At 37.7% G+C, this 26330-nt stretch overlaps 1 protein-coding gene across 7 annotated transcripts in view; it reads left to right on the top strand.

Moving 5' to 3' along the window:
- Positions 1-26330, top strand: part of LOC146425412 (nipped-B-like protein) — a 163505-nt gene that overhangs the window by 24289 nt on the left and 112886 nt on the right. For all 7 annotated transcript variants that reach the window (XM_085041553.1, XM_085041551.1, XM_085041552.1 and 4 more), the window contains exons 2-4: positions 18212-18355; positions 20031-20196; positions 21337-21467. In XM_085041553.1, coding sequence (XP_084897679.1) covers positions 18292-18355; positions 20031-20196; positions 21337-21467 — 361 coding nt within the window. In that variant the 5' untranslated portion in view covers positions 18212-18291. The remainder of the gene's footprint in view (positions 1-18211; positions 18356-20030; positions 20197-21336; positions 21468-26330) is intronic.

Genomic DNA, 26330 nt, shown 5'->3' with positions numbered 1-26330 from the left:
AAATTGGATGACTGATAACAAACTGTGAAGAAATGCCTTTTCCCACCTACTGGTCCAGAGATATCAGTCACGATGTGGCAGAAATCCTGACAATTGGATAACTTTTTTTTTCTGTTAACCAAGAGTTAACTTAAATGAGCAAAAAACCCCCAGTGAATTGCAATACACTGCTTTTTTTTTGTGAAATGGCATACAACATATTTTTAAAGAAAATTTTCTTATTGTCTGTTGGTTAAGCTTTGCTTTAACCATATTTTTTGGATTTAACTTTCAGTTTGCCATTTACATAGTAGGTTTCACTGAATTCCGGTGTAAGGTCATACCTTAGATAAATTATACCTTGATCTCCAAAACTGTTGGTTGTACTTGATCTAGGCAGTTTCAAAGATTGTCTTACATTCTACAACCAAAGACTGACTTAGTTTGCTTATAATTTCTCAGAAGCACCAGGTGCTGGAACATGCAGGCTGAAACTGATATAAGTAAGGAAAATCTTTCTTGGCTGACCTAAAACACAAGCAAGTATTAAAACAATTAGCTGAAAAAAATACATAAAAGCTTCTGGATAAGAAGGGTGTTTTCTTTTGTGTTGTGCATTAACTATCATGTAGGATCTATTCCTAATTGGACTCTGGTACTAATAGGGCTGTATCTGATTGTGAGTAGTATAAAAACTGACACAGCCCATGATTAAATAATTTAGTGGACTAATGCAGTTTTGTAAAGCAGTTATAATTCTGAAACTAAGTGCCATATGTGCCTGAGTAAGTTTGAGGTCTTTTTTGGTCCTACTTGGGCAAAAGCCTGTTTCTTCCTACTGCTCATGCCAACTGAAAGATTAGCATTGTTTTGAATATGTCATGCTGCAAACAGTAATGCAGAAACTATAAGTGACGGAAGGTATTGGTCTTTCTTTCTTTTAATAAGAAAGTTATGTTCATAACTTATATTTTTTAGTATTTGGTGCAGCATTTTTTTCTCCTTACATGACCTGTGTTGAATGTAAGATGAGAATTATGCATTCTATAAATTCATTCTTGTAGCTCTATCCATGCTTGTCAGTCTTGTACTGAAGTGCTTTTGCTATTCATCATGTGAGCCTATTTTAGGTGGTGACTGCTAGTGATGTTTAATAGAATCACAGTCATTAAGATTGGAAAAGACCTTAAATATCATGGAGTCCAACCATTAACCTAAAACTGCCAGATCCACCACTAAACCATGTCTCTAAGCACATCTACACGTTTTTGAACAGTTGCAGTGCCCTTTCCACCACTTCCCTGGGCAGCTTTTTCCAATGCTTCACAAACCTTTCTATGAATAAATTTTCCCAAATATCCAATCTAAACCTCACCTGGCACAACTTGAGGCCATTTCTTCTTGTCCCATCACTGGCTACCTGGGAGAAGAGCCCAACTCCCACCTGCCTCCACCCTCCTTTCAGGGAGTTGTACAGAACAAGAAGGGCCCCCCTGAGCCTCCTGTTCTCCAGGCTGAGCCCCCTCAGCTCCCTCAGCCACTCCTGGTGCTCCAGACCTTTCCCCAGCTCCATTGCCCTTCTCTGGACTCACTCCAGCACCTCAATGTCTTTCTTGCAGTGACAGGCCCAGAACTGGACACAGTACTCGAGGTGTGGCCTCACCAGTGCTCAGTACAGGGGGATGATCACTGCCCAGGTCCTGCTGGACACACTATTACTGATCCAAGCCAGGATGCCACAGGCACACCTGGGCACGCACTGGGTCATGTTCAGCTGCTGTCGACCAGCACCCCCAAGTCCTTTTCTGCTGAGCAGCTTTCTAGCCACTCTCCCCCAGCCTGGAGCTGCAGAGGGTTGGTGTGACCCAAATGCAGGACCCGGCCCTTGGCCTTGTTGAACCTCATACAATTGGCCTTGTCCCATTGCTCCAGCCTGTCCAGATCCCTCTGCAGAGCCTTCCTGCCCTCCAGCAGATCAACACTCCCACTCAACTTGGTGCCCTCTGCAAATTTACTGAGGTTGCACTTGATCCCCTTGTCCAGGTCATCAATGAAGATGTTAAACAGGACTGGCCCCAATACTGAGCTTTGGAGAACCCCCCTGGTGACTGGCTGCCAACTGGATATGACATCATTCCTCACCACTCTCTGGGCCTGGCCATCCAGACAGTTCCTAGCCCAGTGAAGAGAGCACCTGTCCAAGCCATGGGTTGCCAGCTTTTCCAGGAGAATGCCATGGGAAACGGTGTCAAAAAGGCTTTACTAAAGTGCAGGTAGACACATTCACAGCATTTCCCTCATCCACTAAGTAGGCCACCTTGTTGTAGAAGAAGATCAGGTTGGTCAAGCAGGACCTGCCTTTCCTAAACCCCTGCTGGCTGGGCCTGATCCCTGGGTTGTCCTGCATGTGTTGCATGATGGCATTCAAGATGATCTGCTCCATGACCTTCCCTGGCACCACGGTCAGGCTGAGTGGTCTGTAGTTCCCTGAATCCTCCTTCCAACCATTCTTATAGATGGCTGTCACATTTGCCAACTTCCCGTCCCCTGGGACCTCCCTGGTTGGCCAAGACTGCTGGTAAATGATGGAAAGTGGCTCAGTGAGCACTTCTACCAGCTCCCTCAGTACCCTTGGGTGGATCCCATCCAGCCCCATGGCCTTGTGTGGGTCTAAGTGGTGTAGCAGGTCACTGACCATTCCCTCCTGGATTATGGGGTCTTCATTCTGGTCCCCATCTCTGTCTTCCAGCTCTGAGGGCTGAGTACCTTGATGACAACTGGTCTTGGTATTACAGACTGAGGAAAAGAAGGCATTAAGCACCTCAACCTTTTCCTCATCCTTTGTCACTATGTTTACCTCCACATCAAATACAGGATGGAGATTCTCCTCGGCCCTCCTTTTGTTGTTAATGTATTTATAGAAACATATTTTATTGTCTTTTACAGCAGTAGCCAGATGAAGTTCTAGCTGGGCTTTGGCTCTTTGAATTTTCTCCCTGCATGACCTCACGGCATCTTTGTAGTCCTCCTGAGCTGCCTGCTCCTTTTTCCAGAGGTGATGGACTCTCTTGTTCTCCCTGAGATCCATTCAAAGCTCTCTGTTCAGCCAGGGTGGTCTTCTTCCCTGCCAGCTCGTCTTTTGGCACATGGGGACAGTCTGCCCCTGCTCCTCTGAGATTTCTTTCTTAAAGCACATCTAGCCTTCCTGGAGCCCTTTGCCTTTCAGGACTGCCTCCCAATGAACTCTCTCAACCAGGCTCCCAAACAGGCCAGTCTGCCCTCTGGAAGTCCAAGGTGGCAGTTCTGCTGACCCCCCCTGCTTACTCCTCTGAGAACAGAAAACTATCATTTCATGATCACTGTGCCCAAGATGGCCTCCAACTATCACATCCCACACCAGCCCTTCTCTGTTCACAAACGGCAGGTCTAGTGGGGCACAATTATATGGGAATTTTTAGTTTAGTGGTGTGGACAGGCTGCTGTCATTTAAGGCAGGGTGTGATCATTCAGTTTTGATTACCCTATCATTTGTTAAATGTGAGATCACTTAGCTATTTAGGTGGAGTGACAAACTTGGGAATGAACTATTTACTTGGAATAGCTTTTTCTTACCTCTGACGCTAGTGTGGCTTACAGCTTTGATGTCTTTAGACTGGGAATGTGAATAAAATTCTTTTAAGAAAAAAGTTATGAATATAAATTGACCACCTAGATACATTAAATTTTCTGTTATGAGTGTATTAAGTTTTTTGCGTATTTCTTTGGCTTTTCCTTTCCTTGTTATCTTTAAATTTGATTCCTCTCCTTTTACTATTTCTATTGACATGGTGATGTCATTTCTTCTAAGGCTTTTTTTAAATATTAGAATTAGAGGTGTTTGTCATATTTCTATCTTGCAACTTTCAGATTGCATATGTTGTGTTTAAAAATGATCCCTTTGTAACTGAGTGGAAGAAAAGCAACAAAACTAAACCACATCAGAAATGATAAAATTTTAAAATGCTTGTTCTTAGTAAATTTGATATGTTTAATTTTGCAAAGGTAATTGAAAAAAAGATGGAAAGGAGAGAGAGGTTTAAGGATGCTGTCATTTTATTAACCTTATTCCTTGTTCACAGAACTCAAGTATTTTGCTAAAAGCTGGAAAGAACTACTGCAGTTTAATGGACAAGCGTTTCTCCCTGTCTACCACATTTCATATTGATTGAGCATCTTTGCCTATTACCTTCTAAAACCCAGAAAACTCTCTATTCCCTGACAGGCCAGTGAATAATCTGCAAGACCCATAAATATTTCTGAGAAGTACTGCTGCTGAAGCTTGGCCCTCTTCATAGAAGTGCTACTTATTTACTAGTATTTACTGGTGCTGTTATTCATGAGTCATAAATCATCTTGGGTCATTAAGCTTTCTGAAGAGGATTACCTGACAGTGTAGGAGGCATTGCCCAAGTATTCCTGAAGTTTCACCCAGAGGCCCTTACTGCTTTGAAGGCATGTATGCATAATTTGGATTAGGAGGTCAGGATGTTCACTAAATAGAATTCAAGTTAGAGAAGAGCTTGCCCTTAATATCTGAAATAGGAACCTGTACAAAATGAACCATTTTCATTGGACAGTGAGGGTTCAATTTGAAGTACGCTATGTATTCATGAGTGCTGTCTACACAGTGTTACATAATGGGTTAACCATCAACATATATACAGATGTTATGGAGGTCAGCTGTTAGGTTGGTTTCTTTTCCGTCAGTCTATTCAGTAGACCAAAACATTCAATGAACTGGTATGGGCTGTGTCTCAGAATCACCCCAAGACAGTTTGATGGCAAGTGAAACATCAGCTGGAGTTTGGTTCTCCAGAGACCAATGGGGGTGATTTTTATACGGTGTAAAAATAGAAATAGTAGTAACTTGTTTAAGTCTTAGATATTTTTCTCTACAGTAATACCAGTAAAAAAAGCCAGAGCTTGCCAGTGTTATGCTGCTGTATTGCAGAAGGTATAAGGTAAGGTTTTGTGGACTCTGCACAACGTGTTAGAAATTCCTATGTCAATTGAATAGTGGATGTTATAGTAATTGTATGTCTTTATTTTGAAGTGGATATAGTATATGGTTTTATTTAAAATTCAGCTTATTTTACATTGTTGTTGCATGTGATTTTTGGCTTATTGATGTTTGTTGTTATAAAATTATTCTTCTAGAGGTATGTCTGGTACATGGGACCAGTAGAGTTTTTAACAATGGACTGAAAATTTGGATGTGAGTGTTTGAAGTGACCAATTTTCCCATGTAGACCAACTCTTGATAAGATGGTAGCAACAGGTGAAGCAAAAAAAATCTACTTTAGATCACCAGATAGTCTCTATAGTACTGGGAGACGAGATGTCTTTCATTAGCAAGTAATTTTCATCATTGATCAAGTTCCCATTACCTTTCTCCGTCTCTTTTTTTTCCTCCTATTTTTTTTCTTTTTCTTTGTAGCTATTTGCCTGTGTATATCTGGAGTCAGGTACACATCTCAAGTTTAAATTATTACTGTATAATATTTAAGAATTTGGAAATACTAGCAGACTGGACAGAAGAATTCAGCACATCTGTGCTCTCAAAGATTTCATCACTTTGTCACCACTTTTTCTACTAATACTTATATTGAGTAAACTGGAGTATTGCCCTCTTGTCCTAAGGGAGCAGAAGGAGCAGGATTAAACCTAGTTTTTTCTTGATCTTTGCATGAAGCAGTGGGAACAGTGTGGAAGAAAACCTGGCCAATGAATAGAACTGAGAGAAAAGGAAAACAGTAAGACAGAATATGTGAATTTGAGGAAAATTTTTTGCAAAATAGTATTTCTGAAGCATTGCCAGTAGCGACAGTAGTAGGAAAGGAAGCATATTTGTTCTTGCTTTAGCAGTTGTAAATGCACAGGAAGCAGCAAAGGGAGATAAAGAAATGATTAGTGCTTTTTCCTGTTTCTCAATCCAACTCTTACTTGCATGAGAAATGTAACATATAGATTTCTTCTTGAGTGCCCCCTTTCATAATAAGATTAGGCCATCTCCTTCTAACCCTCCTAGTCCTATTTATTTACTATATTATCCTTTCTCATTGAAAGGAATAACAAATCAGAGTGCTGTGAAAACAATAGGTTTCAGTGTCAGTACGCTGCTGAAACAGTTCAGCTGTTACATGGATTTTTTTCCTGTGCTTTATGTCAGCACCTGTAGTGCTATTACTTTCACTCAGCATCTCTGATTCTCAGGTTGTCCTGCATTTTTTGGTTTTTATATTACTTTCTGTTTGCTCTTCCTATTTCCTGATGCATTAATTTAGAGAAAGTCTTGGGACTAATTTTTGTCAACTGATCGTACAACTTTTGCTCCCATTTTTCTGTTTATGTACACAATATATTAGAAAATTTCAATTAATTTATGTTGTGAATGGTCTAAATTAAAATAACAGTGAGGCGATTCAGACTCCTGTGTCTCTTATTAAATCCAAACTTACAATATGAAATACATATTTCAGGGCCAGTGCTCTTTAATGTTTTTATAAATTATCTGGATGCAGGAGTTGAATGTATGTTAAGCTTTCCATTTATACTAAAATAGGAGGAGCTGCTGACTCCCTTGAGAGTAGAGAGGCCTTACAGAAAGATCTAGATAGCCTAGAGGGCTGGGCAACCACCAACCATATGAAGTTTAACAAGGGCAAGTGCTGGATTCTGCACCTGGGATGGGGCAACCCTGGATGTATGGACAGACTGGGGAACGAGAGGCTGGAAAGCAGCACCATAGAAAAGGACCTGGGGGTCCTGGTTGATGGCGAGTTGAATATGAGTCAACAGTGTTCCCTGGCAGCCAGGAGGGTCAACTGTGTCCTGGACTGCATCAGGCACAGCATTGCCAGCAGGTCAAGGGAGGTGATTGTCCCACTCTGCTCTGCACTGGGGTGGCCTCACCTCAAGTCTTGGGGGCAGTTCTGGGTGCCACAATATAAAAAAGATATAAAGCCATTAGAGAGCATCCAAAGGAGGGTGACCAATATGGTGAAGGGCCTTGGGGGCAAGGTTTACAAGTTGCAGCTGAGGTCACTTGGTTTGTTCAGCCTGTAGGAGACTGAGCAGAGACCTCATCAAGTCCACAGCTTCCTCAAGGGGGGCAGCATAAAGTAAATGAAATGGAAAGCTTGCTGATGTATAAAGCAGATGTTTTCTAGTGCTAAACTTCTATTGTCAATGTGTGACAGCATAATATTTTTGAATATTGGCAGAGGTATATTTTTGCTTTTACTGTTTTTCAGTTGCAAAGCTTCAGGAAGTCACATGCAGTTACCTTAGCTCACCTGATGCACAGTAGCCTGAAGAGCAGCCCTAAGCTAGAATATTGACAATGTATGGATAGAGAAAATCTTGATGACCACAGATCTCGGACCAAACTAAATTAAAACTCATTTAGCAATTCATCAGGAAAATAATAAAATTAATTCCTGAATTTAGCAGTTTTCAAAAATGATGAGAGAGTAGCTCATTACTTCAGCTGTGTAACTGCCTTTTAAACTGAAAGTTGCAATAACCTTTCAGTTTCAGGAAAGATTGGATAATTTGTGGATACATGAAGTAGGTAAGTATAGTTATGTTTACAAATTTATATAAATAGGGTATACAAGTTGTACCTTGTGTATGACAATCAACAAGTGTTCCATGCTTTTCAAAGAGAATTATTGTTCACAAGAGATTTCAGGGTAGAGGATTATCCTGGTTTTTGGCTAGGACAGAGTTAATTTTTCACAGTAGCTGTGAGGGGGCAAAGCATGGAGCCATGTGGGCGCATCTAGCTTGTTATTCTATACCACTCAGATCATCACTGGGAGTTGGAAGTAAGGGATTCTTACTTCCAAGAAGGGTGTGTGGCTGGTGATTGGGAGAAAAAGTATAGTCGCAGAGGGTCTGTCTGCCATTTTTTTTATTGTCTTAGGGCTGCATTTCATGGGTTTGGGCTCGGTAAGTATTTTTTGGATGTAAATCACCCTCTTTTGTATACTTTTGTTATTAATATTGTTGCTGTTACAGTTAGTTTCTTATCCCATTGCTGTTTCCAGTAAATTGTTCTTATCTCAACCCATAATCTCTGCCTTTTGTCTCTCTCACTGGAGGGGCAGGGGGATGAGTGGCTTGTGGTTTTGGAGTGCCATTCCTAAACCATGTCAAGGATGCAAAGACTTGTGGTAAATCTTGGAAATGTACTTTGTATACAGAAGACAGAACAAAGCTTTTGGCTGACAGTGTTAAGGGGGTTAATCATAGAGGGAACTGGCCTTATTGATGGCATGGAGGAGGTAGAATGTAGCATGTTGTGAGACAGTGTGTAAGTGATATGTAGCATCAAGTGGGGAAAAAAACTATGCCAAGTCTTAAAGCTGTAAGATAGTGGGGTAGAAATGGAAGCTGGTTGAAGAGAAAAGATGAAAAGATGGACTCAAAATGCTGTGAAGACAATTGTAATAATGAAGTATGCTGTAGCCTGTGAGGACAAAAATGGTCTGAAACCAGAATGTAAATGGCATGATCAGTTAAAAAAAAAAAAGATGCTGACAAACTGAAGGGAGTGTGACAGAGGGACACCAAGAGGGTTAGGGGGCTGGAGCATGAAATGTAGAAGAATCTGAGGTAGCTGGGTTTGTTTACCCTGGTGAAGAGAAAGCTAAGTGGGCTTGAAATGTTGCCTTTAACTACCTAATGGGTGTTTATACAGAGGATGAAGACAAGTTCCTCTGAGGTGCACAAAAAAAAAAGCTACAGTTGCCTTTGGCAATAAGGGAAATACTGATTGGATTTAAGGGGAAATAAATTCTCAGTGAATCTCCATCCTTGGAGATATTCAGAAATACAGAATTTTCTATTGGCATTTATTGCAAATCTTTAAAGAAATGTTATAGTTGTGCATTGGTTTTCTTAGTGTGTATTAAAGAAGTTTATATGTGTTTTAATTGTTTTTCAAAGCCAAAAAAAGAGGCAAAAATGGTGTGATATCAAGTCTTGTGCAAAATCGGCTACTTAATCAACAGGTATATTTCTTGCCAGTTTTGTTTTATAAAGGTTATGAATCATCTGAGAATGTTCAAAGACAGAAGGGCAAGATTAAAAGTTGAAAAAGACTCCTGAATTGAATAGATTTTGGTCCAGTGTTTAGTCACTAAGCTTCCGGCCTGGTTAAGATCCAACCTAATAGAAAGAAAAGTCTTTAAAATGTAAGTAATTTAAGTACACAGTATCCTTTAGAAAAGGATAATGCTACTACCAGCTAACATAAATGAGTCAAGAAGTTGAAAACAACTCAAGTTACTACTTCCTCTCTGTCACAACTATTTTGTTAACAAAGATGTGTTGCAACCTAAAGTGCTTTCCATTAGACAGAGCTGACCTACCAAACCCTTTTAATAGCTCTTGCTCTTCTATACATCTTTCAGTATAATGGACTATATCTAATATCAGCTGCTGCTTGAAACGTTGAAAAGGCTGTGCTCACCAAAATGAGCATAATTATACTTTTTGTTGCAATGGAAGTTGCATGAGGAATATGTAGTACAGATGGGAAATGCATGAACTGCTGAAATAGCTTGGGGTTTTCCCTTTATGTTTGAATTTCTCAGTTATGCTTAATATGACTGCTTCCAAGCAAAATTAAGATTTTACAGTTTAATTCTATGTTCACTTCTGCAGAATAAAAATAATTCAGTAGCTCTCAGTAGTGTTAGAATCTTTGATGTTGAAAAGCTTATAAAGAAGATACTTATTGTTTAAAAAGATGTAAAGGAGCAGTAATAAATTCCCTGAATAACTGGATTCTCTTTCACAGAAGTTTTAGCTGCTTTCTTTTGCAGAACTGGTGAACATAACTGCAAAAATAATGTGTATTTTATAGAGCTCAAGTTTTTGAAACATATCAACTGTTGGTTTAGATTTTGCTACCTTATCAGTTGAACTTGATCTGGTACCCCTCTTTAATGAGAAGGAGCCAGTAGTATCTTATTTTGAAACCAGGTGCAACATTTCTGTTCCATTCGCTTAAATTTAATCCCTATGTTTTAAGATGATGACTGAGCTGTCTCAACAGTAAGGCTCCTAAAACAGATTCTGTTTTGCATTAGTTCTCTAATGAAGTAGCAGGAAATACACTTTCCCGTGGAACAGTGGGTTTTTTTGGTTTTTTTTAATAGCTTCAATGATGCATTGGGTAGTTTCCTTGAAAATCAGTAATTCTCAGATTTGCATTTTCCTTTTTGCCTGAAATAACGTACACTTGCTGATCATGACAACATTTTGTAAATATAATTTCGTTTTCTGCAAATTTTTGAGACAGATTGTGTTGCCTTAATGAATAGGCTTTTTCTTGATGCTTAACTGATTTATTTGTGTATGAAGGATGTGATATGGCCTCATTTTAAAGAGTTCTTAGTGCTAAGGCATCTGAATTAAATATTTGAGATGTTATTTTAAAGTGGAGAACATTGTTTATAAGTGCTTTTTAATTTTTATAGAAAATAAAATTAAAAAGGAATAGCTTCCTGTGCTTACAAGAAGGAAATGGCTTTAACAGAAAAAGGTACTAATGCTGTTCATTCTTTTCAGGAAACTGTGTTCTAATGAATTTTCACCCTTTGCAATTCCAAGATAGCAAGAAAAGTAAATATTTCCTGCTAGACATTCATGTAGTATAGGTCAGGGAAGCTGCATACTACCCATAGGTATCTGCTCTCTGCACATGGCTTAGTATGGTTTGGTTTTGTTTGTTGTTGTTTGCTTGTGTCAATTCCTCGCCTCCCCAGGGAAGGGTTATTACATGTGCAAAGCATAATTATGCTTTATGTTAGTCTACCCTTGTAGAAACTGTGGGTGCACACCTGTGTTAGGGGGCATATTTCCTTGAATCCACAGACCTCATACTTTGTGTGCTTCTACCACCTTTATTGTGGCTTCTCTTGCCAATTACTGTGATGTCACTACCACTACTAGCACATAGGCAACAGAGGCATCAGTGTCATTGTTATCGAATAGAACAGCAGAGGCCAAATCAGTGTGACAATAGCCACAGAGGAAGAAGCTGGTTGCTCTAAAATATTTTTTAAAGGTTGCTTTATATTCAGAAGCAACTCACTTGGCCCAGTACAATACTTTTCACTAAAATTTCTTTTGTTACGGTAGTTGTAGTGATTTGAGCAGCTACTATTGGAATAGCTTTAGGAAAAAACATTATGCTAATATTAGTTTAGAAGTTAGGCTAAATAATTTTTATCTCAAACTTTTTAATTTTTCACTTGCTTTGTCAGCATTACTCAGTCTGTTGGCTGATCACTTTTTGAACTAAACATATTAATTTCACTAGTACACTGAATTTCATTTTTTGTGCTTCTGGGATTTCTGTATCTCTCTTTCCAAACTTGATTTTTTGTAGCCAGTACTGTAGGTGAAACTATTCTGTATATGCTATGAACTTTCTGGTTTTATAAATGCTGATGTGTTTCATGGGCTTTTATCAGTAATAATGAGTCTTCTCGATTACTGATAATACACACCCCTCCCCTGCCCTTCTCTCTGCCTTCCCCACATGCTGCCCTCCTTTTTGGTTGTTCAAATTAGCTTCATATCAGGTTTCTTGCATTACTATTTTAACCTTAGGCAGCTGCATCAGTGATTAATTACTGCTCACTTCCAATACTGACTTTTTCTGAGATTGAATTAGTGTTAAAATAAATGCTTTGTATTGTGATTGTGTATGCTTCTTTTTTCTGTGTAACTTAAGTGTTAGACTATGTTTTGGCAACCCTATCTCTTTCTTTCTTAGTATTTTTTAAAGTATTTTTAAAAGTATTTCATTCTGGAAACTTGTAGCAAAAGTACCGTCGTATCAAACTGTAGCTCTGGTATAGAAACCAGAAATTTGCCCTCTTATACCTAAATCAGACTGATTTACTCAATCACGGCATCTTATTTGAATGAGAATGAGAGGATAATAATTCATTCTCTTTCTGCCTCGCTCATTCTTTAAGTGTGGGGTTTTTAATTTTTTTTTAAGAACAGTTTATGGACTGATAACTAGCAGAGCTTCATGTAGTATCTAATAAGAGTAGTAATTTATTGCAAAATATGGAAGCTTAAAACTGGTTGAGGCAAGGCTTCTTAAATTTATAATAGCATATTTGATGTTTTAAAAGAAGAGTTCACTGCTCACCTAAATTATAAAGTAGCTAATAAATGAGTTGTACTGGTTTACTTTGTGCGGCTGCAGAAATCAACTTTGAGCATAGTGCTGTGGTTATATTAATACAATGCTCTTCAACATATAAGAAATTCAAACAATTTTTTAAGTAGTTTCATTCTAATTAAAGATTTCATAATATAAACTACATAAAACAGAACTGTATTTGACATGTTCTATTTAATACAGTGTTTTAAAAAAAAGAAAGCTATGGAGATTTAATATTTTAGCAGTTCTTTAACATTTAATTTTAATCCATCTAATTTTATATCTTTTTTTTCTCAGAAATATATTAGGTTAGTCATCTAAGGTAGCCAAGGTCTGTCAGGGTTTAATAAATCCATGCAAGACGGGTACGACATAAACACCAATGTGATGCAGAAAGTCGTCCCACTTTATTCTTCAGCAGTGCTTCTTTTAAAGCTTTTTACCTTCCGTACACGCGACACAGAACTTCTACATATGGTCTGTACATGCACCATGCAATATAATTGCAACAATATAATTGGTTATAGGTGATAAACAAGAGCTAAGCATGCACTATATGATTGGTATATGCAGATTATTAATTTGGGCAATATTTCCGGTATTCCTTGGCCAGCAAGGAATTTCCTACTTTCGGCAAGGTATCCGGTATTCTTTGGCTAGCAAGCAAACTTCTACTTTTGGGCAAGGTATCCGGCTTTCTCTGGCCAGCTGCTTGCTTTTAGAATACTTCCTCTTATCTATCTTCAAAGACTTTCATAGGTCTGTTAAGACAGACCAGCTGTTAAGACAAAGTAGACCCTGACAAAGGTCAACCCACTACAGTTACTTTTTAAATCTAAAGATATAAGTTAAAGAATACTCTGAAGTATGGGGAATGAAACATTGAAATGTAAACACTAAATTTCTGAATCCTGAGGTGTTTCTTATCTTTTCATTACTACTGAGCCTGTGTATTACTGCACATAAACAGATTTTTCCCTTTATTTTGTTTCCCAATGTTCTCGTGAATGTACATCACTAAGCCATGGAAGAACGTATTTTTGTTGAGGGGACAAGAATTTATTTCAACCAAGAGGAAAGAGAAAAGGGAGAAAATAAGACGGAAAAAAAACCCCTTGTAGGTCGAGATAGGGCAGTTTATTAAAGTAACAGCAAAGGTCCTATGTGCAAGCAAAAGGAAAAAATCACAAAATATTTTATTCTCTACTTCCCATCAGTGAGTGATGTTCAGCCACTTCCCAGGAAGCAGGGCTTCAGCACATGTAGTGGTTACTCCAGAAGGCAAACATTGTAGAATAATGAGTGCCCTGCCTTCCTCCTTCCCTTAGCTTTTCTGTCTGAGCTGGGGGGGGGGGGGGATGTTGGAGAGACTGTGCTGATGCTGTGCCAGCGCTGCTCAGCAGAAGCCAAAACACTGGTGTGTTATTGTCCCGGGTTAATGATAAGACTCTCTCCTCCGAGAGCGAAGGGCCCCGACACCCCCTCCCCCACCCACAACAGAACCTCTTAGATGGAAGTGAAGAAAAAAACTATTTATTTAACAAAACCACGCAGAGTGCCCTACAAGGCACAGGGGAAGGGGAAAAACAAGGTGAAAGGCAGTTATTCAACCTGATTAAAAAGTCCTTTTCTCAGACGCAGTCCCTCTCCTCCTCGCCCCCCACCCGGGGCCGGGTGGAGCTCCCTGGAGAGCTCTGCTGTCCTCTGGCCCTCCTGGGTCTCCGGGTGGCAAAGCAGATCGAAGAGAAGGGGTCCAAACGAGGAAAAAGAAGAAGAATGGAAAAAACGGGAACAGAGCTCACTCCGACCCCCGTCCAGCACGCAGTCTCTGCCGAGCGACGAATCCTCCCCCGGAGCGAGGCTTGGAGAAAATGTTTTCAAAACAACCCGCGTTTCTCTCTGCGGCTGGGTGCAGTTAAAGAGACAGGACCACACATTTTTTTCTTTCTTGGGCATATAAGCCAACGATAGGGGATAAAGGATTATCATATCATCAATCCAAGACAGTTATCAACACCTTTCTAGCTACCAATGCAAAGCACAGCACTGTGAGGGTGCTATGGGAAACTGAACTCCAGTTTAGCCAAACCCGATATGCTTTATCTCAACCCATGAGTTTACCTTTTTTCAGATTCTCTCCCCCATCCCACTGGGGAAGGGGGAGTGAGGGAATGGCTTCATGGTGCTTAGTTGGGTTAAACCACAATACACTTAAAAAAACCCCAACCAACGTGCAACATTTTGAATTTAACATTTCAGTAGGAATTTTCTTTGGAGAGTTAACTTGCAGTAAATGAGAATATATATAATTGACAAAAAAAAGGGGAAGAATATAACATACAGAAGTAGTGCTTTAATTGTGTAGTTATTACCTGTAGCATAAACTTTTTCAATATTACTGTCCTTGCTATCTTGGTTTCACTTTTTTATTGTGTATTATGTTATGATGAGAGTTTTTCATACTTTATTCTCAATATCTGCTGCCCTTTCACTGTTTCCCTTTCTTGAAGAGGTTCTTTGTATCACTTCCTTTGTGCACTTTAGTTTCTTTCTCCCTGGAATGTCTTTTACAATATATCTTTTCTTATAAAGCAGCAAGAGTATATGTATATACTGAATATGCAAGTCTATTTTTGCATACATGTAAATTTGGTTTCTACTTCTCTGAACTGCAGCAATGATGCATTGTTTAAAAGCTTTTCAATGTAACAGTTCTTTGATTTCCTTAATTCAGCTAATATTAAAGTAACTGATTTATTTTTTCAGTCTAGAGGTAGAAATGCTGCACTACTAATGGTAGTAGCTACTGCACAAAGCTGATAATATAAAAGTTTCTAAATATTGATAAATGACTCTTGTTAGAGTTGGGAATGAAAAACCAAAACAGTACAAAACTTGTCTGTTTTAACTTGTCTGGCTTGTCAAGCCCTTAATTGTTGCATGATATTTTGTGTGAAATAACGTCTTGAGCTGTCAATTTTTTTCCCTAACTGCTTGATATTTTGAGCATTCTTCCTTTGTTACCTTCTTTGACTGCCCTAGACAGAGCAACCACATCCCCTCTTTGTTTTGTTAGCTAAACAAACCAGCCCCTTCTACTCTCCTCTTAGAAAACTTACTCTTTCCCTGGCCATCCTAGCTGTCTGCACTTGTTCCACTCTTGGATCTGGATCCTGCCAGTTCATGTTTCTTATGTATCTGTGGAGGTTTCTAATTTAAGTGTCTACTTTTGGAAGGATTTTTTTTTTCCCCATTTAATATCTGTATAATTACTGTAGCAGTAATACCAGGAAAGAACTTGTATTATTAGTGACTGTCTCTGATGTTTACAGCTTTCCCAGGTGAACAGGAAGGGAAAGTAAACAGATTCCCCCCCCCCTTGTCTTAATGTTACATATGGGATTTCCAATAATACTGAATAGTTATGTGACCTAAATCAGTTTTGATGCAGTTTAAGTCAGGAGAGGAGAGCTTATTGGACATGTTTTTTTATTGTATGTACAACTTATGTGTGAAAGGTTTTCTTTAACTTCTTACCTTTAAATGAAAACTAAAATTCTAAAAGTGTTTTTAGCTCTTGTGGGTTTACTGTTGCAGACTCATTGTGGTAAAAGTTAGGTCCCTTTTTTTTTTTTCCTTTAAGAATTGCTTTTTTATGGAACTAAGAAACAACTGAAATTCTTTGTGTGATGGTATTCATTTCAGGTAAAGAAGCTTCAGTATCAAGTAGCATTTGAAACTGCTCTGTGTGTTTGAAGGCTGTTTACTCCTGGATTAAAAAAAACCCAAACACAGCAACCTACACAGCATATATCTATCTGCAGCAGTTTCCTTAACTAGATTTCTGCACCTGTAATGTACTATATTTTTAACAAACAAATTAATTTAGTGGTGGGAATGAGCCTGTGGCAGGTGCAGCAAAGGAAGTTAACTCATTGTCAGTTCTATTTAATCTCAGTGTTGGGTGGCAGCTTTTTGTGTATTGGTTGTGTTGTCCCTTGTCACACCACACCATCCCCACCCAAAATAATTTAGTTGTGTGTAGATAGGAAACACTGAAAAGTTAACTTCTCTGGTTCATGAAAACTTTGTGCAGGAAAAATACTTAAAACATTATTTCTTTGTTTTGCTTGGCATCTGTACATATGTATTAGCAGTGGTGTTATATGTTGTCATTGGTGTGGCATAAGAAAGAATGAGATAAAGGTTATTAAGGAAATGCCAGTGATATTTGGGTTTATACATATTGTATATGTAATTTGCAAAACTGTTGATTTGTAAGTATAAACAAACCACAATTTCAGAACCTTAAGTAAACAACATAAATGCTGACAGAAGAAGTCTTACTATGTCATGAATTGTTAACACAGGAGCCTGTTTATTATAGGTAAATGTATATACAGCAAGTTTCTTTATTTTGTTTGTCTTTAGAAAATATCATGCTCAATTTTTTTTCATTTCATTAGTATAACAATAGTGGATTGTAATGTGTGGTGTTTGTAAATTTTTGTTGTTTTGGAAATGCAGTTCAAATTATTGTGATGATCTTTTTTTGGGGGGGGGGTTGGTGGTGGTTTTTTTTTTTTTGTTCTTTTGTTTGTTTTAAATAGTGTGGACTTCCTTACAATTGGGATCTTTATAGTGAGTAAAAACTAGATGAACAAATTCCTTTTCAGTAGTTGAATATAAACCATGCCGTTTTACAGGAAATAAACAAGCTAGTTCAGTGGTGACTAAACATTTTCTTTCTGTGGAGGGGGTGAAACAGTTCCTGGTAATAGTTTGACCAGAGAGTGTTTAATATTAAAGAGATATTTTCAGATAAATTTTGAACTACTACTATTTTTTAAATTGTCCTGGTTTCAGCTGGAAGAGAGTTCTTTTCAGTAGCTGGTACAGTGCTGTGTTTTGGATTCAGTACAGAATAATGCTGATAACACACTGATGTTTTGGTTATTGCTGAGCAGTGCTTACCCTGAGTCAAGGGCTTTTCAGTGTCTCAGGCTCTGCCGAGGAGGAGCTCCACAAGAAGCTAGGAGGAAGCACAACCAGGACAGCTGACCTGAACTGGCAAAAGAGATATTCCACACTATAGAATGTCATGCCCAATGTATAAACTGGGGGAGTTGGCCGGGAGGGGCTGATCGCTGCTCGGGGCTGGGCTGGGCATTGGTCAGCAGGTTGTGGGCAATTGTATTGTGCATCACTTGTTTCTCTTGGGTTTTATTCCTTTCTCTTTTTTATCTCCCTCCCTTTTCATTACAATTAGCAGTAGTAGTAGTATATTTTACTTTATTTAAATTATTAAACTGTTCTTATCCCATGGGTTTTTGCCTTTTTCTGATTCTCTTCCCCATCCTACCTGGGGTGGGTGGTGGGGGGGATGAGCAGCTGCGTGGCACTTAACTGCTCACTGGGGTTAAACCATGACAAAAATATACAAAGATTTTGTATTTGTCAGTTTGCTTACTGTTTGACTTTTGCACCTGTAAATTATTCCTTTTTGCTAACTTCTTATATGAAAAATATCTCCTCCAAAACTGGGGAGTGAATATAGTAGCTAATTGCTTAAACTTATTATGGATTAAGTGCTGTCCACTGCATTATGAGCCAACAGAAGTTTTGTCACGAATTTTTGCAATGGTATCATATAACCTGAGCAAATTGTCTTTTGATTGCCTTATGTTGCATCTTTTTTGGTGACAGGCTCTGCTTCTGAAACCAGAAGCTTGCCTTTTGATCGTTTAATGCCATTTGATATTTAAATTCTACATTGTTCTATCCACTTTTGACAAAAATTTACTTACTGTGCATCTGAGATTATGGTCTATGTTTCATTTATGTTATTAAATTTAAAATTATTTTAAGTAAACTGAGAGTTTTAATTTGGTTTTGTGTTTTTTGTTTTGTTTGTGTGTTTTTTTTGTGTGTGTGTGTTTTTTTTGTGTTTTGTTTTTCTGTTTGGTGTTTTTCGGTGTTTTTGTTTTTTTTTTTTAGTGCTTGGGAGATGGGAAGTAATGATAGCTGGCACCTGAACTAAAATATCTGTGTAGTCGCTACCATCCCAGAACTTCAGGATGAATGGGGATATGCCTCATGTTCCCATCACTACTCTTGCAGGGATTGCTAGTCTTACAGACCGTAAGTACTCTCTTTTTTTTTTTTTGTCTTTGCTATGTTCCCTTCTACCTCTTCACTAAATATACCTGCATTTTCAAAATACTAAAAATAGTTTTATTTTTAAAGTTCTTAAAAGTAAATCTGTTCAAAATCAGATTTGGTATAAAAATATTTCTTGTCCTTGCTAGAATTTAAAAAATATATTCAAACAAAATATACTAAATTAAACATGAAATGTAGGTTAAAAAAAACCCCTTAAGTAAACCCAAAACATAAAATATAGGAATTCATTGTTTGGAATATCATTCAGTAACATATCTGGGAACCCCACAAATAAAGAAAAATATATAAATTATTAAATACTTCTCAAAACATACATACCATTATCTTCACTGGAGTAAGAGAGAGAGAGAGAGATGATTAGACTGATGTTCAGATAGAGAGCTGTGGAATATTCTGAATATACTTGACACCTAGTTCCTTAGTTTTTGGACAAAGTACAAAAAATTTGCTCTAATTAACAAGTGCAAAGAATGGCTGCTAGAATGGAAATAAGCAGCTGAACCTATGAGGCTTGTTTCTTGCCTGTGAGTAGATGAGGTGTGTATTGTCTTTAAATATGTCAGGAAGACAAAATGCAAGGAAAGAAAAAGAATTATTTACATTAAAAGGTGATGCTGGCACAAAACCAAATGGTTATAATCTGAACAAAAATAAATTTCTAATGGATACTAAGAGGAGATTTAGCATTATTATTATGAAATCCTAAAACAGCCATTCTAATAAAAGAAATTGGGACAAAGATGCATCTTTTTTTATAAAGTGTAAGCAAGAATTTATAGCTCAGTTGTCTGTCTGAGAATAATTGAACTCAGTGATCTAAGTGCTTATTCTGAGCTCTTGTTTTTATTATTATGCCGTTGAAATTTGAAGACTTTTCAAGACACACTGAAAATATATACCCAGCAATTGAATTAAATTGCCTATAGTAAAAAAAGCAAATGTATTCAAGGGGGGGGGCGGGGGAACCACTTCATGTCTTTCTGATATTTTGAATTATTAAATTGGAAGATGCTGTTTATGTATTTATATGTGTATAAATGTACCATTATGTGTGTATAATAACTGGCCATCAGGACGCAAATCATAAGTTTCTGGGCTATGGGCAGTTTTCCAACACTAATTATTTGCAGGTAGGGTTTTCAAGTCAAAATACTTAACTGGTAGAAGTCACTGGCCAGACTCCTGGTGGAAGTCTTAAAACACTAAATTACCTTTGGTGGGATTAGCCCTTGTGTTAGGTGCATTTGCTTCTTTCTCTGTCATATTTTTCTGATGTTCAGAAACTCAGGAGTGCATGAAAGAGAAAGGCATGTCACTGCTTCACCTTATTTCTCTCTGTGTGAAAAGAAGGTACTGGAATGGACAAGTCCTGTTGCCCTAAAAACATGGAGGACGGGATGAGTGTAGAGGCAGTAGAGTAGGTTCAATTAACTAGCTGAATTTATACTGTTTTAATAAATGTTTTGCTGATCTTGCTAATTTTTCCAAGTTTCAAGGCACATTCAAGGTAATTAATGCAAATAATGTAGTTGTCAGGTTTCCTTAATCACATGAGGGAGTAAGAAGGTGTCCATCTTTGTATGTTCCTGTTTCATGAAATGATTCTGAACTCCTTTCTATTTTCTGATAACAGTTTTGAACCAGCTGCCTCTTCCATCACCTTTACCTGCTACCACAACAAAAAGCCTGCTTTTCAATGGACGGATAGCTGAAGAGGTGAACTGCCTTCTGGCTTGCAGGGATGAAAATCTGGTTTCACAACTCATCCACAGTCTCAATCAGGTGTCAACAGATCACATGTATGTATTTTGAACTTCAACGATATCAGATCACCATCCTTATTACTTTAAATTGAACTGAATTGAGAAGGGTGTTTGTATCTGAAAATTTGAACATGCAGATTTTTTTATTAGGCTACCTTAGCAGATTACTGCTGTATAAGAATCAATTGTTTCTGTCAGAATGCTAGTAATTGTCTGACAGCCCTTATGCATAACTAAGATTTTTTTTTGTTTTGTTTTTTTGGGGTTTTTTTTACTAGATCTGCTGCTTCTTCCATTCTTGCTAGTTAGGAGTGCAAACTTTGTGGTATTGATTGTACAAAAGTCATTTGTGTTCCACTTTGGTTAATTATGTACACTGACAAATTATATACCCAGTATTACACAAAAAGATACTTTTTTGAGACACCCATACAAGATCTATGTCAGTTCTGATTAGATATTGAATTTAAAATATTTAAGAATTGAACCAGCAAGTATTGTGGTTTTTTTCATTTTTCACTGGTGTCCTTTGAACTGTCTTATGTGGACAGCCCTGTCTTTTTCCTTCGTGTTCCAATCTATTATTTCAATCAAATGAAAGTAGCTTTTCAAAGTCATCAATGCAAAGAAAAAGTGAAAGCATGGATGCATTTATAGAAAATTTTTGAAGGTTCAAAGGAAATCCTGTGATGTCAAAGATATGCCAATTTCTCTTTCTAAAATAAAAGATTTTCAAAGTGTTGGGCTACAATGTGAATGTTATGCATTTATGCATATCTTATTTTCACTCCTACAATAGTACTTTCTGGATGTTATGACAAAGCATTCTTTTATGGAGAAGATCACAATACAGAAGTGGACATAGGAAACTTTATAACAGTCTGAAACTGACAGCCATGTGTATATAACTGCTTATTAACAGAAAATAATTTTGAAGACTAGTAGGAATACCTTTTCTGCCATTCCTTTAGCATGAGAGGAAAACAGCAGAGGTAGACAACAGTGGTGCAGTGCAGATTTGGTGGGGTTTTTTTTCTATATTTTAACAGTAAAATGCTGTAGTTTGGTTTGGTTTTGATTTGGTTTGGTTGTTTGGGTTTTTTTTTACTTGACTCGTAGTTTCTTATAATTTGAAAACGCATTGGCCTCTTTATTTGCTTACTTCCACAATTCCAGAGAATTGAAAGATAACCTTGGCAGTGATGATCCAGAGGGAGATATACCAGTCTTGCTGCAGGCTGTCCTGGCAAGGAATCCTAATGTTTTCAGGGAGAAAAGCATGCAAAACAGATATGGGGTACAAAGCGGTAAGGATTTTTGTATCATTATTGATTGAGTTTTATGTTGTTCTGTAAGTTTAGGGGGCTGATACTAACCACAAATATGTAGGGAGCACAACTGTGATATTTATGCCTTACCTTGTATTTGATAATGATATAAAGCTATGTGTTGTGACATCTTCTAAGAGTGATCGTATTAGAATAAGCACAGAAATACACTCTACTAGGTGTTTTTGTAAAAAATAATGTTGAATTTTTCTACAAAGTTTAATTTCTAGGATGAGTGATTGGGTTTTATTTTAAAGTAATTATATTTGAATTTCTTTATAGGTAGGTTCATATATTTGTCTTAGTAAATAATTGAAGTTGGGAAAAGAAGCCTTGTTCTATATTGAAAATCTGTACAATTAAAGTATATCATTGTAGTAGTAGTTTTTTAATAGTTCTGGGGTAAAGAATAAGGTTGAATGAACCATATGTAACATCTCCTTCTTGCCACTTCTCTTCTCAGCAATTTGTGATGCCCTACAGATTTTACTGTTTTGATGGCTAATTCTTTTCTGAGGTTTAGTGAGATATACTGCTGGATAGCAAAGATGGAGAAGGGGAGAGACCAAGCAAAGGATTAATCAGACAGATTCTACTTGTAGATCTGGAGACTTCTTCATTTGCACCTGAAATATTTTCTTTAAATACTAAACTATGAAATGAGTAGGGGTATTTTCAGAGTTTTTGCAATGTGAGGATAAAGCTTTGTTAGCATTGTAGAGATATAAATAGAAATGTTACTGGAGTCTACAGGGAATAGATAGTGTTAGGGTGTTTTTGGAGGGGGGAAAAAATAATAAAATTAGATTATTAAGTTCCTTCACTTGGGCTAGTGAGTAAAAAGCAATACAACATTTGAAAAGAACTTGCTAAGGACTGAACACATAATGTTCCTTGAAAGAATGCAGAAATTTCCAGGAATGAAAATGTGAAAGGCAGTGCTAAATATTTAGTAGGTCATTGATACATATATCCTGAAATTTAAACTATGAAAACAGTCTTCAGGTTCTGGGTTTGGAGGTAGCTGTTGCAGAGTATAATTTTTCCAGCTGCTAGAAGAGTTGTGATTGTCCTGACAGTTTTTGCTTAGTGGTTCCACAAAAAACATATACTTGTCCTGGTTTTAGTTTGGATAGAGTTCATCTTCTTCTTAATAGCTGGTACAATGATGTGATTTTTTTGATCTAGTATGAGAATAATGTTGATAACACACATTTTCCCACCAGTTTTATAGAGTAAAATAAATATTTTCCAGTGCAAAAGGGAGGCATTGTTTATGAAATTATTTGTTCCAGCAGAGGCTTTTGAAAGAAAGAAGATAAAGCAAGTTAGTTTCTTTCTAATTTTTGCTAACTCTGTGCTTCAGAGGGGGAAACACTTTTGCAGCTTGATTCAATAGATTACGAATAATCCTTATTGAAATAAAACCACCTATCTTTAGTAAATATGCTTTTGCCTATGCTTGAAGGGAGGTACTAGTACAGAATTAAAAAATGATTAAACATAAAACTTAAAAGAATAGTTGATACTATTTTAATGAAGCTAACAAAGTGCTTTCAGAAAACCAAAAGAGATCAGACTTTAAAACTTCCTTGAATATTTAATTTTATTTTACATAATTCTGAATACTTGTACCAGTGCAAACATTGCAATGTAAGTGTGAAATTGGAAACATTGAAAGAAAGGGGGAAGAGGAGAAAAGTATTGCTGTACACAAAGTATTTTGAGAGGAAGAAGGCCCTGTAATGAATGTTTGGAAAAGCTAGGTGAAACGTGACTCTATTTTCTATGGAAAATGGCCATACTCTTACCTGGAAATTAGAGGATCTTTAAGCCAGATGCTGGCAAATTGTGGCAGCCATGTTAACTGATAGTACATCCCATTCAAATTTCCAAGGCCAAAGGAAGGTATACTGATGTGTTCTGGAAGCAAAGGTTGGGCTTCCTTCTGCTTTCTGAACATATTTTGTAATCTCTGTGGTCATGATTTGTAGAACACTTGAGAGTTTGGTAGAAATCTTATGTAATGCATTTTGCCAGCCTTAAGAATGAAATTTAGGTTCTTTTCTAGTATTTCAAATTCATCTCTTCTGTTTTCCTTGCTGTCTTCTCTCTGAATATTGTCCTTTTGCCTTCTGTTAAGTCCAACATGTGGTGAAGTCAGTGCTGGGTACTGTGATCCAGTATTTGTAATGCCCAGAATTGAGAAGGAAAGAAGGCAGAGGGACCCCATGCCTATTTACTCTGCCTGGGGTGGGCCTCTGCACCATGATTCCTTGAGCGTCAGTTCCAGCATTAGTATGGACAAACTGAACTCAAATTAATTTCTTCCAGTCTTCTTTTCTAATGCAAGAACAGAAAGACCACCTGGATAAAGACATACATTAAATGTGGAATAAAGTTCTTGGTTCAGTACAATTTGTCAGGGAAAAAAGGCCTCTTCAGAAACCTAAATATTATGTGTTGAATACTGTGAATGTAAGGTAAAGCACAAGCAGAATTCTATGCTGTTTTTCCACAGTCATATTGATTTGTAGCTCAACACTAAGTTTAGATCAAGAATTGTTTTTAGTTATGAATAACAAATAGTTCAAGAAAGATGTATTATGTGAATGCTTGTTTTGTATCCTGGGTGCACCACCCTCCCTCCCCAAAATTGCTGGCATATTTCATTTCAGGTAAAGTAGTAGCAGTGTTCAAACCCTCATTCCATGTCTTTTGATAATAGTCCCATTGTTGAAACAGAGTTCATACAGATAAGATTTTTATTAGATTTTTCAGACTGTTTTCTATTACTAGATTGTCTGAACAGAGTCATCACTGTGCAGCATCAGTACAAGGGCAACATGTTAATTTTATTTGAAACCTTTTTAATCAAATGACAGAGAAAGCTCTGGGTGCTATTATAATTATTTATTTAAAATTAAGCTATTATTTACTTTCAGTTTTCATAATATTTTTTTTCCTCTTCTCAACAGTTTGGCTTTGTCTTTCAGCAGATATCTGTTAGAAGATCAGCTAAAATAACATATTGCAATAGGTTAGTCTTCATAGCATAGCTTAGGATGCAGAAATAACTTAAAATTCACTTTAAACTATTTACCACAATTTGTGCATTTCTGAGGATTAAAATTTTATGCATCTTTCCCTAAGTATCAGTTGCTTTGATTTTTTTTCATCTATAGAAGAATTAGAATGCACATGTGCCTGTAAAAGGGAAAAACTTTGTAGACTTATTCTTTCAATAAGATTGTATATTTAATTATATATATATATATTGGTGAGCAGTCCTTGCTTAAGCATGCATGATGCTGTAATACAGTTTAATCATACAAGACTTTTTCTGTGATCTTGAGCCGTGTTTTTTTTATTATTTGGCATTTAGTAGGAATGCTAAAATGGATTTATGCATATCACTTTTTTCTGAGTAAAAAAGATTACAGTCAAGGCTGGGAGTATATGTTAAGGATACAAAGCTGGCCAATACCCCCAAGTGCTGTGCAGCCCTTAAGAAGGACCTCGACAGGTTGGAGAGTTGGGAGAGAACTGTCTGAAATTCAACAAAAGCAAATGCAGGGTCCTGCACCTGGGGAAGTACAACCCCAGGCACCAGTACAGACTGGGGGTAACCTGGGGGTCCTGGTGGACAAGTGTGTGCCTTCTTGACAAAGAAAGCCAATGGAATCCTGGGATGCATTAGGAAGATCATTGCCAGCAGGTCAGGGAGGTGATCCTGCCCCTCTCCTCAGCCCTGGTGAGGCCTCACCTGGAGTGCTGTGTCCAGTTCTGAGCTCCTGGAGTGGGCCCAGCAGAGGCTGTGAGGATGATTAAGGGACTGGAGCATCTCTCTTATGAGGAAAGGCTGAGGGAGCTGGGGCTGTTCAGCCTCAAGAGGAGACAGCTGAGAGGGGACCTCATCCATGTCTGTCAGTGTCTGCAGGGAGGGGTCAGAGAATGGACCAGGCTCAGCGCAGTGGGGCCCAGCAAAGGGACAAGAGGAATGGGCAGAAACTGATGCCCAGGAAGTTCTACCTGAACATGAGGAAGAATTTCTCTGTGCAGTGGCCAAGCACTGGGAGAGGATGTGGAGTCTCCCTCACTGGAGATATTCCAGACTCATCTGGACACAATCCTGTGCTGTGTGCTCTGGGATGACCCTGCTGGAACAGGGAGGTGGGACCAGATGACCCACTGTGGTCCCTTCCAACTTGACCCATCCTGTGACTGTGTGAATGTTATTACTAGGATGATATTTTCTCAAAACTGAGCATTACCAACAATCAAAATTAAAGTTGCGTTTAAAAGAAATTAAGTATTTTAAGGTATGGAAATGCACAGTGGAGCCATAAATCTGCTGCTTAGTGAGATGAACAACAATGTAAAAAATGTACAAGAAGATATTTTGGTGTTAATAGCCACAGACTAATTTCAGCTCCTTTTTAGACTAAATGTTTGGGCTTATTTTTACTCCTTCCTCATTACGTCATTACTAGACAGACTTGTTATCTGTCAGAAAACTTTGGAGACATTGTTGAGGGGGGGTTGTTTGGTTGTTTCTTTTTGTTTGGGGGTTTTTAGTAGGGTGAGGGGAAGGGGATGGGCACTGGGGACTTGGGGTGTTTTGTTTGGTTTGTTTTTTTGAAGTTATCTAGATTGTCTCCCCTAACGGAGATAAAGAGATGAGAACTGCCTGTCACAGAATAAGTTTTAGGGTTTTTTAAATAGCAATAAAATGTATTAATTTTTATATTTTCTGTCATACTTTTTTAAACCAAAAGCATGTCTTAAATTTATGGAGGAGAAAAGCGATATTTTTCAAGTATTTTAAAATTGCAGTCTTTG

The sequence above is a fragment of the Lichenostomus cassidix genome, chromosome W (assembly GCF_008360975.1).
Source record: "Lichenostomus cassidix isolate B80296 chromosome W, HeHo_3.0, whole genome shotgun sequence".
NCBI lineage: Eukaryota > Metazoa > Chordata > Aves > Passeriformes > Meliphagidae > Lichenostomus > Lichenostomus cassidix.
The sequence above is the reverse complement of the archived record's forward strand: the minus strand, read 5'-3'. Positions and strand labels throughout refer to the sequence as shown.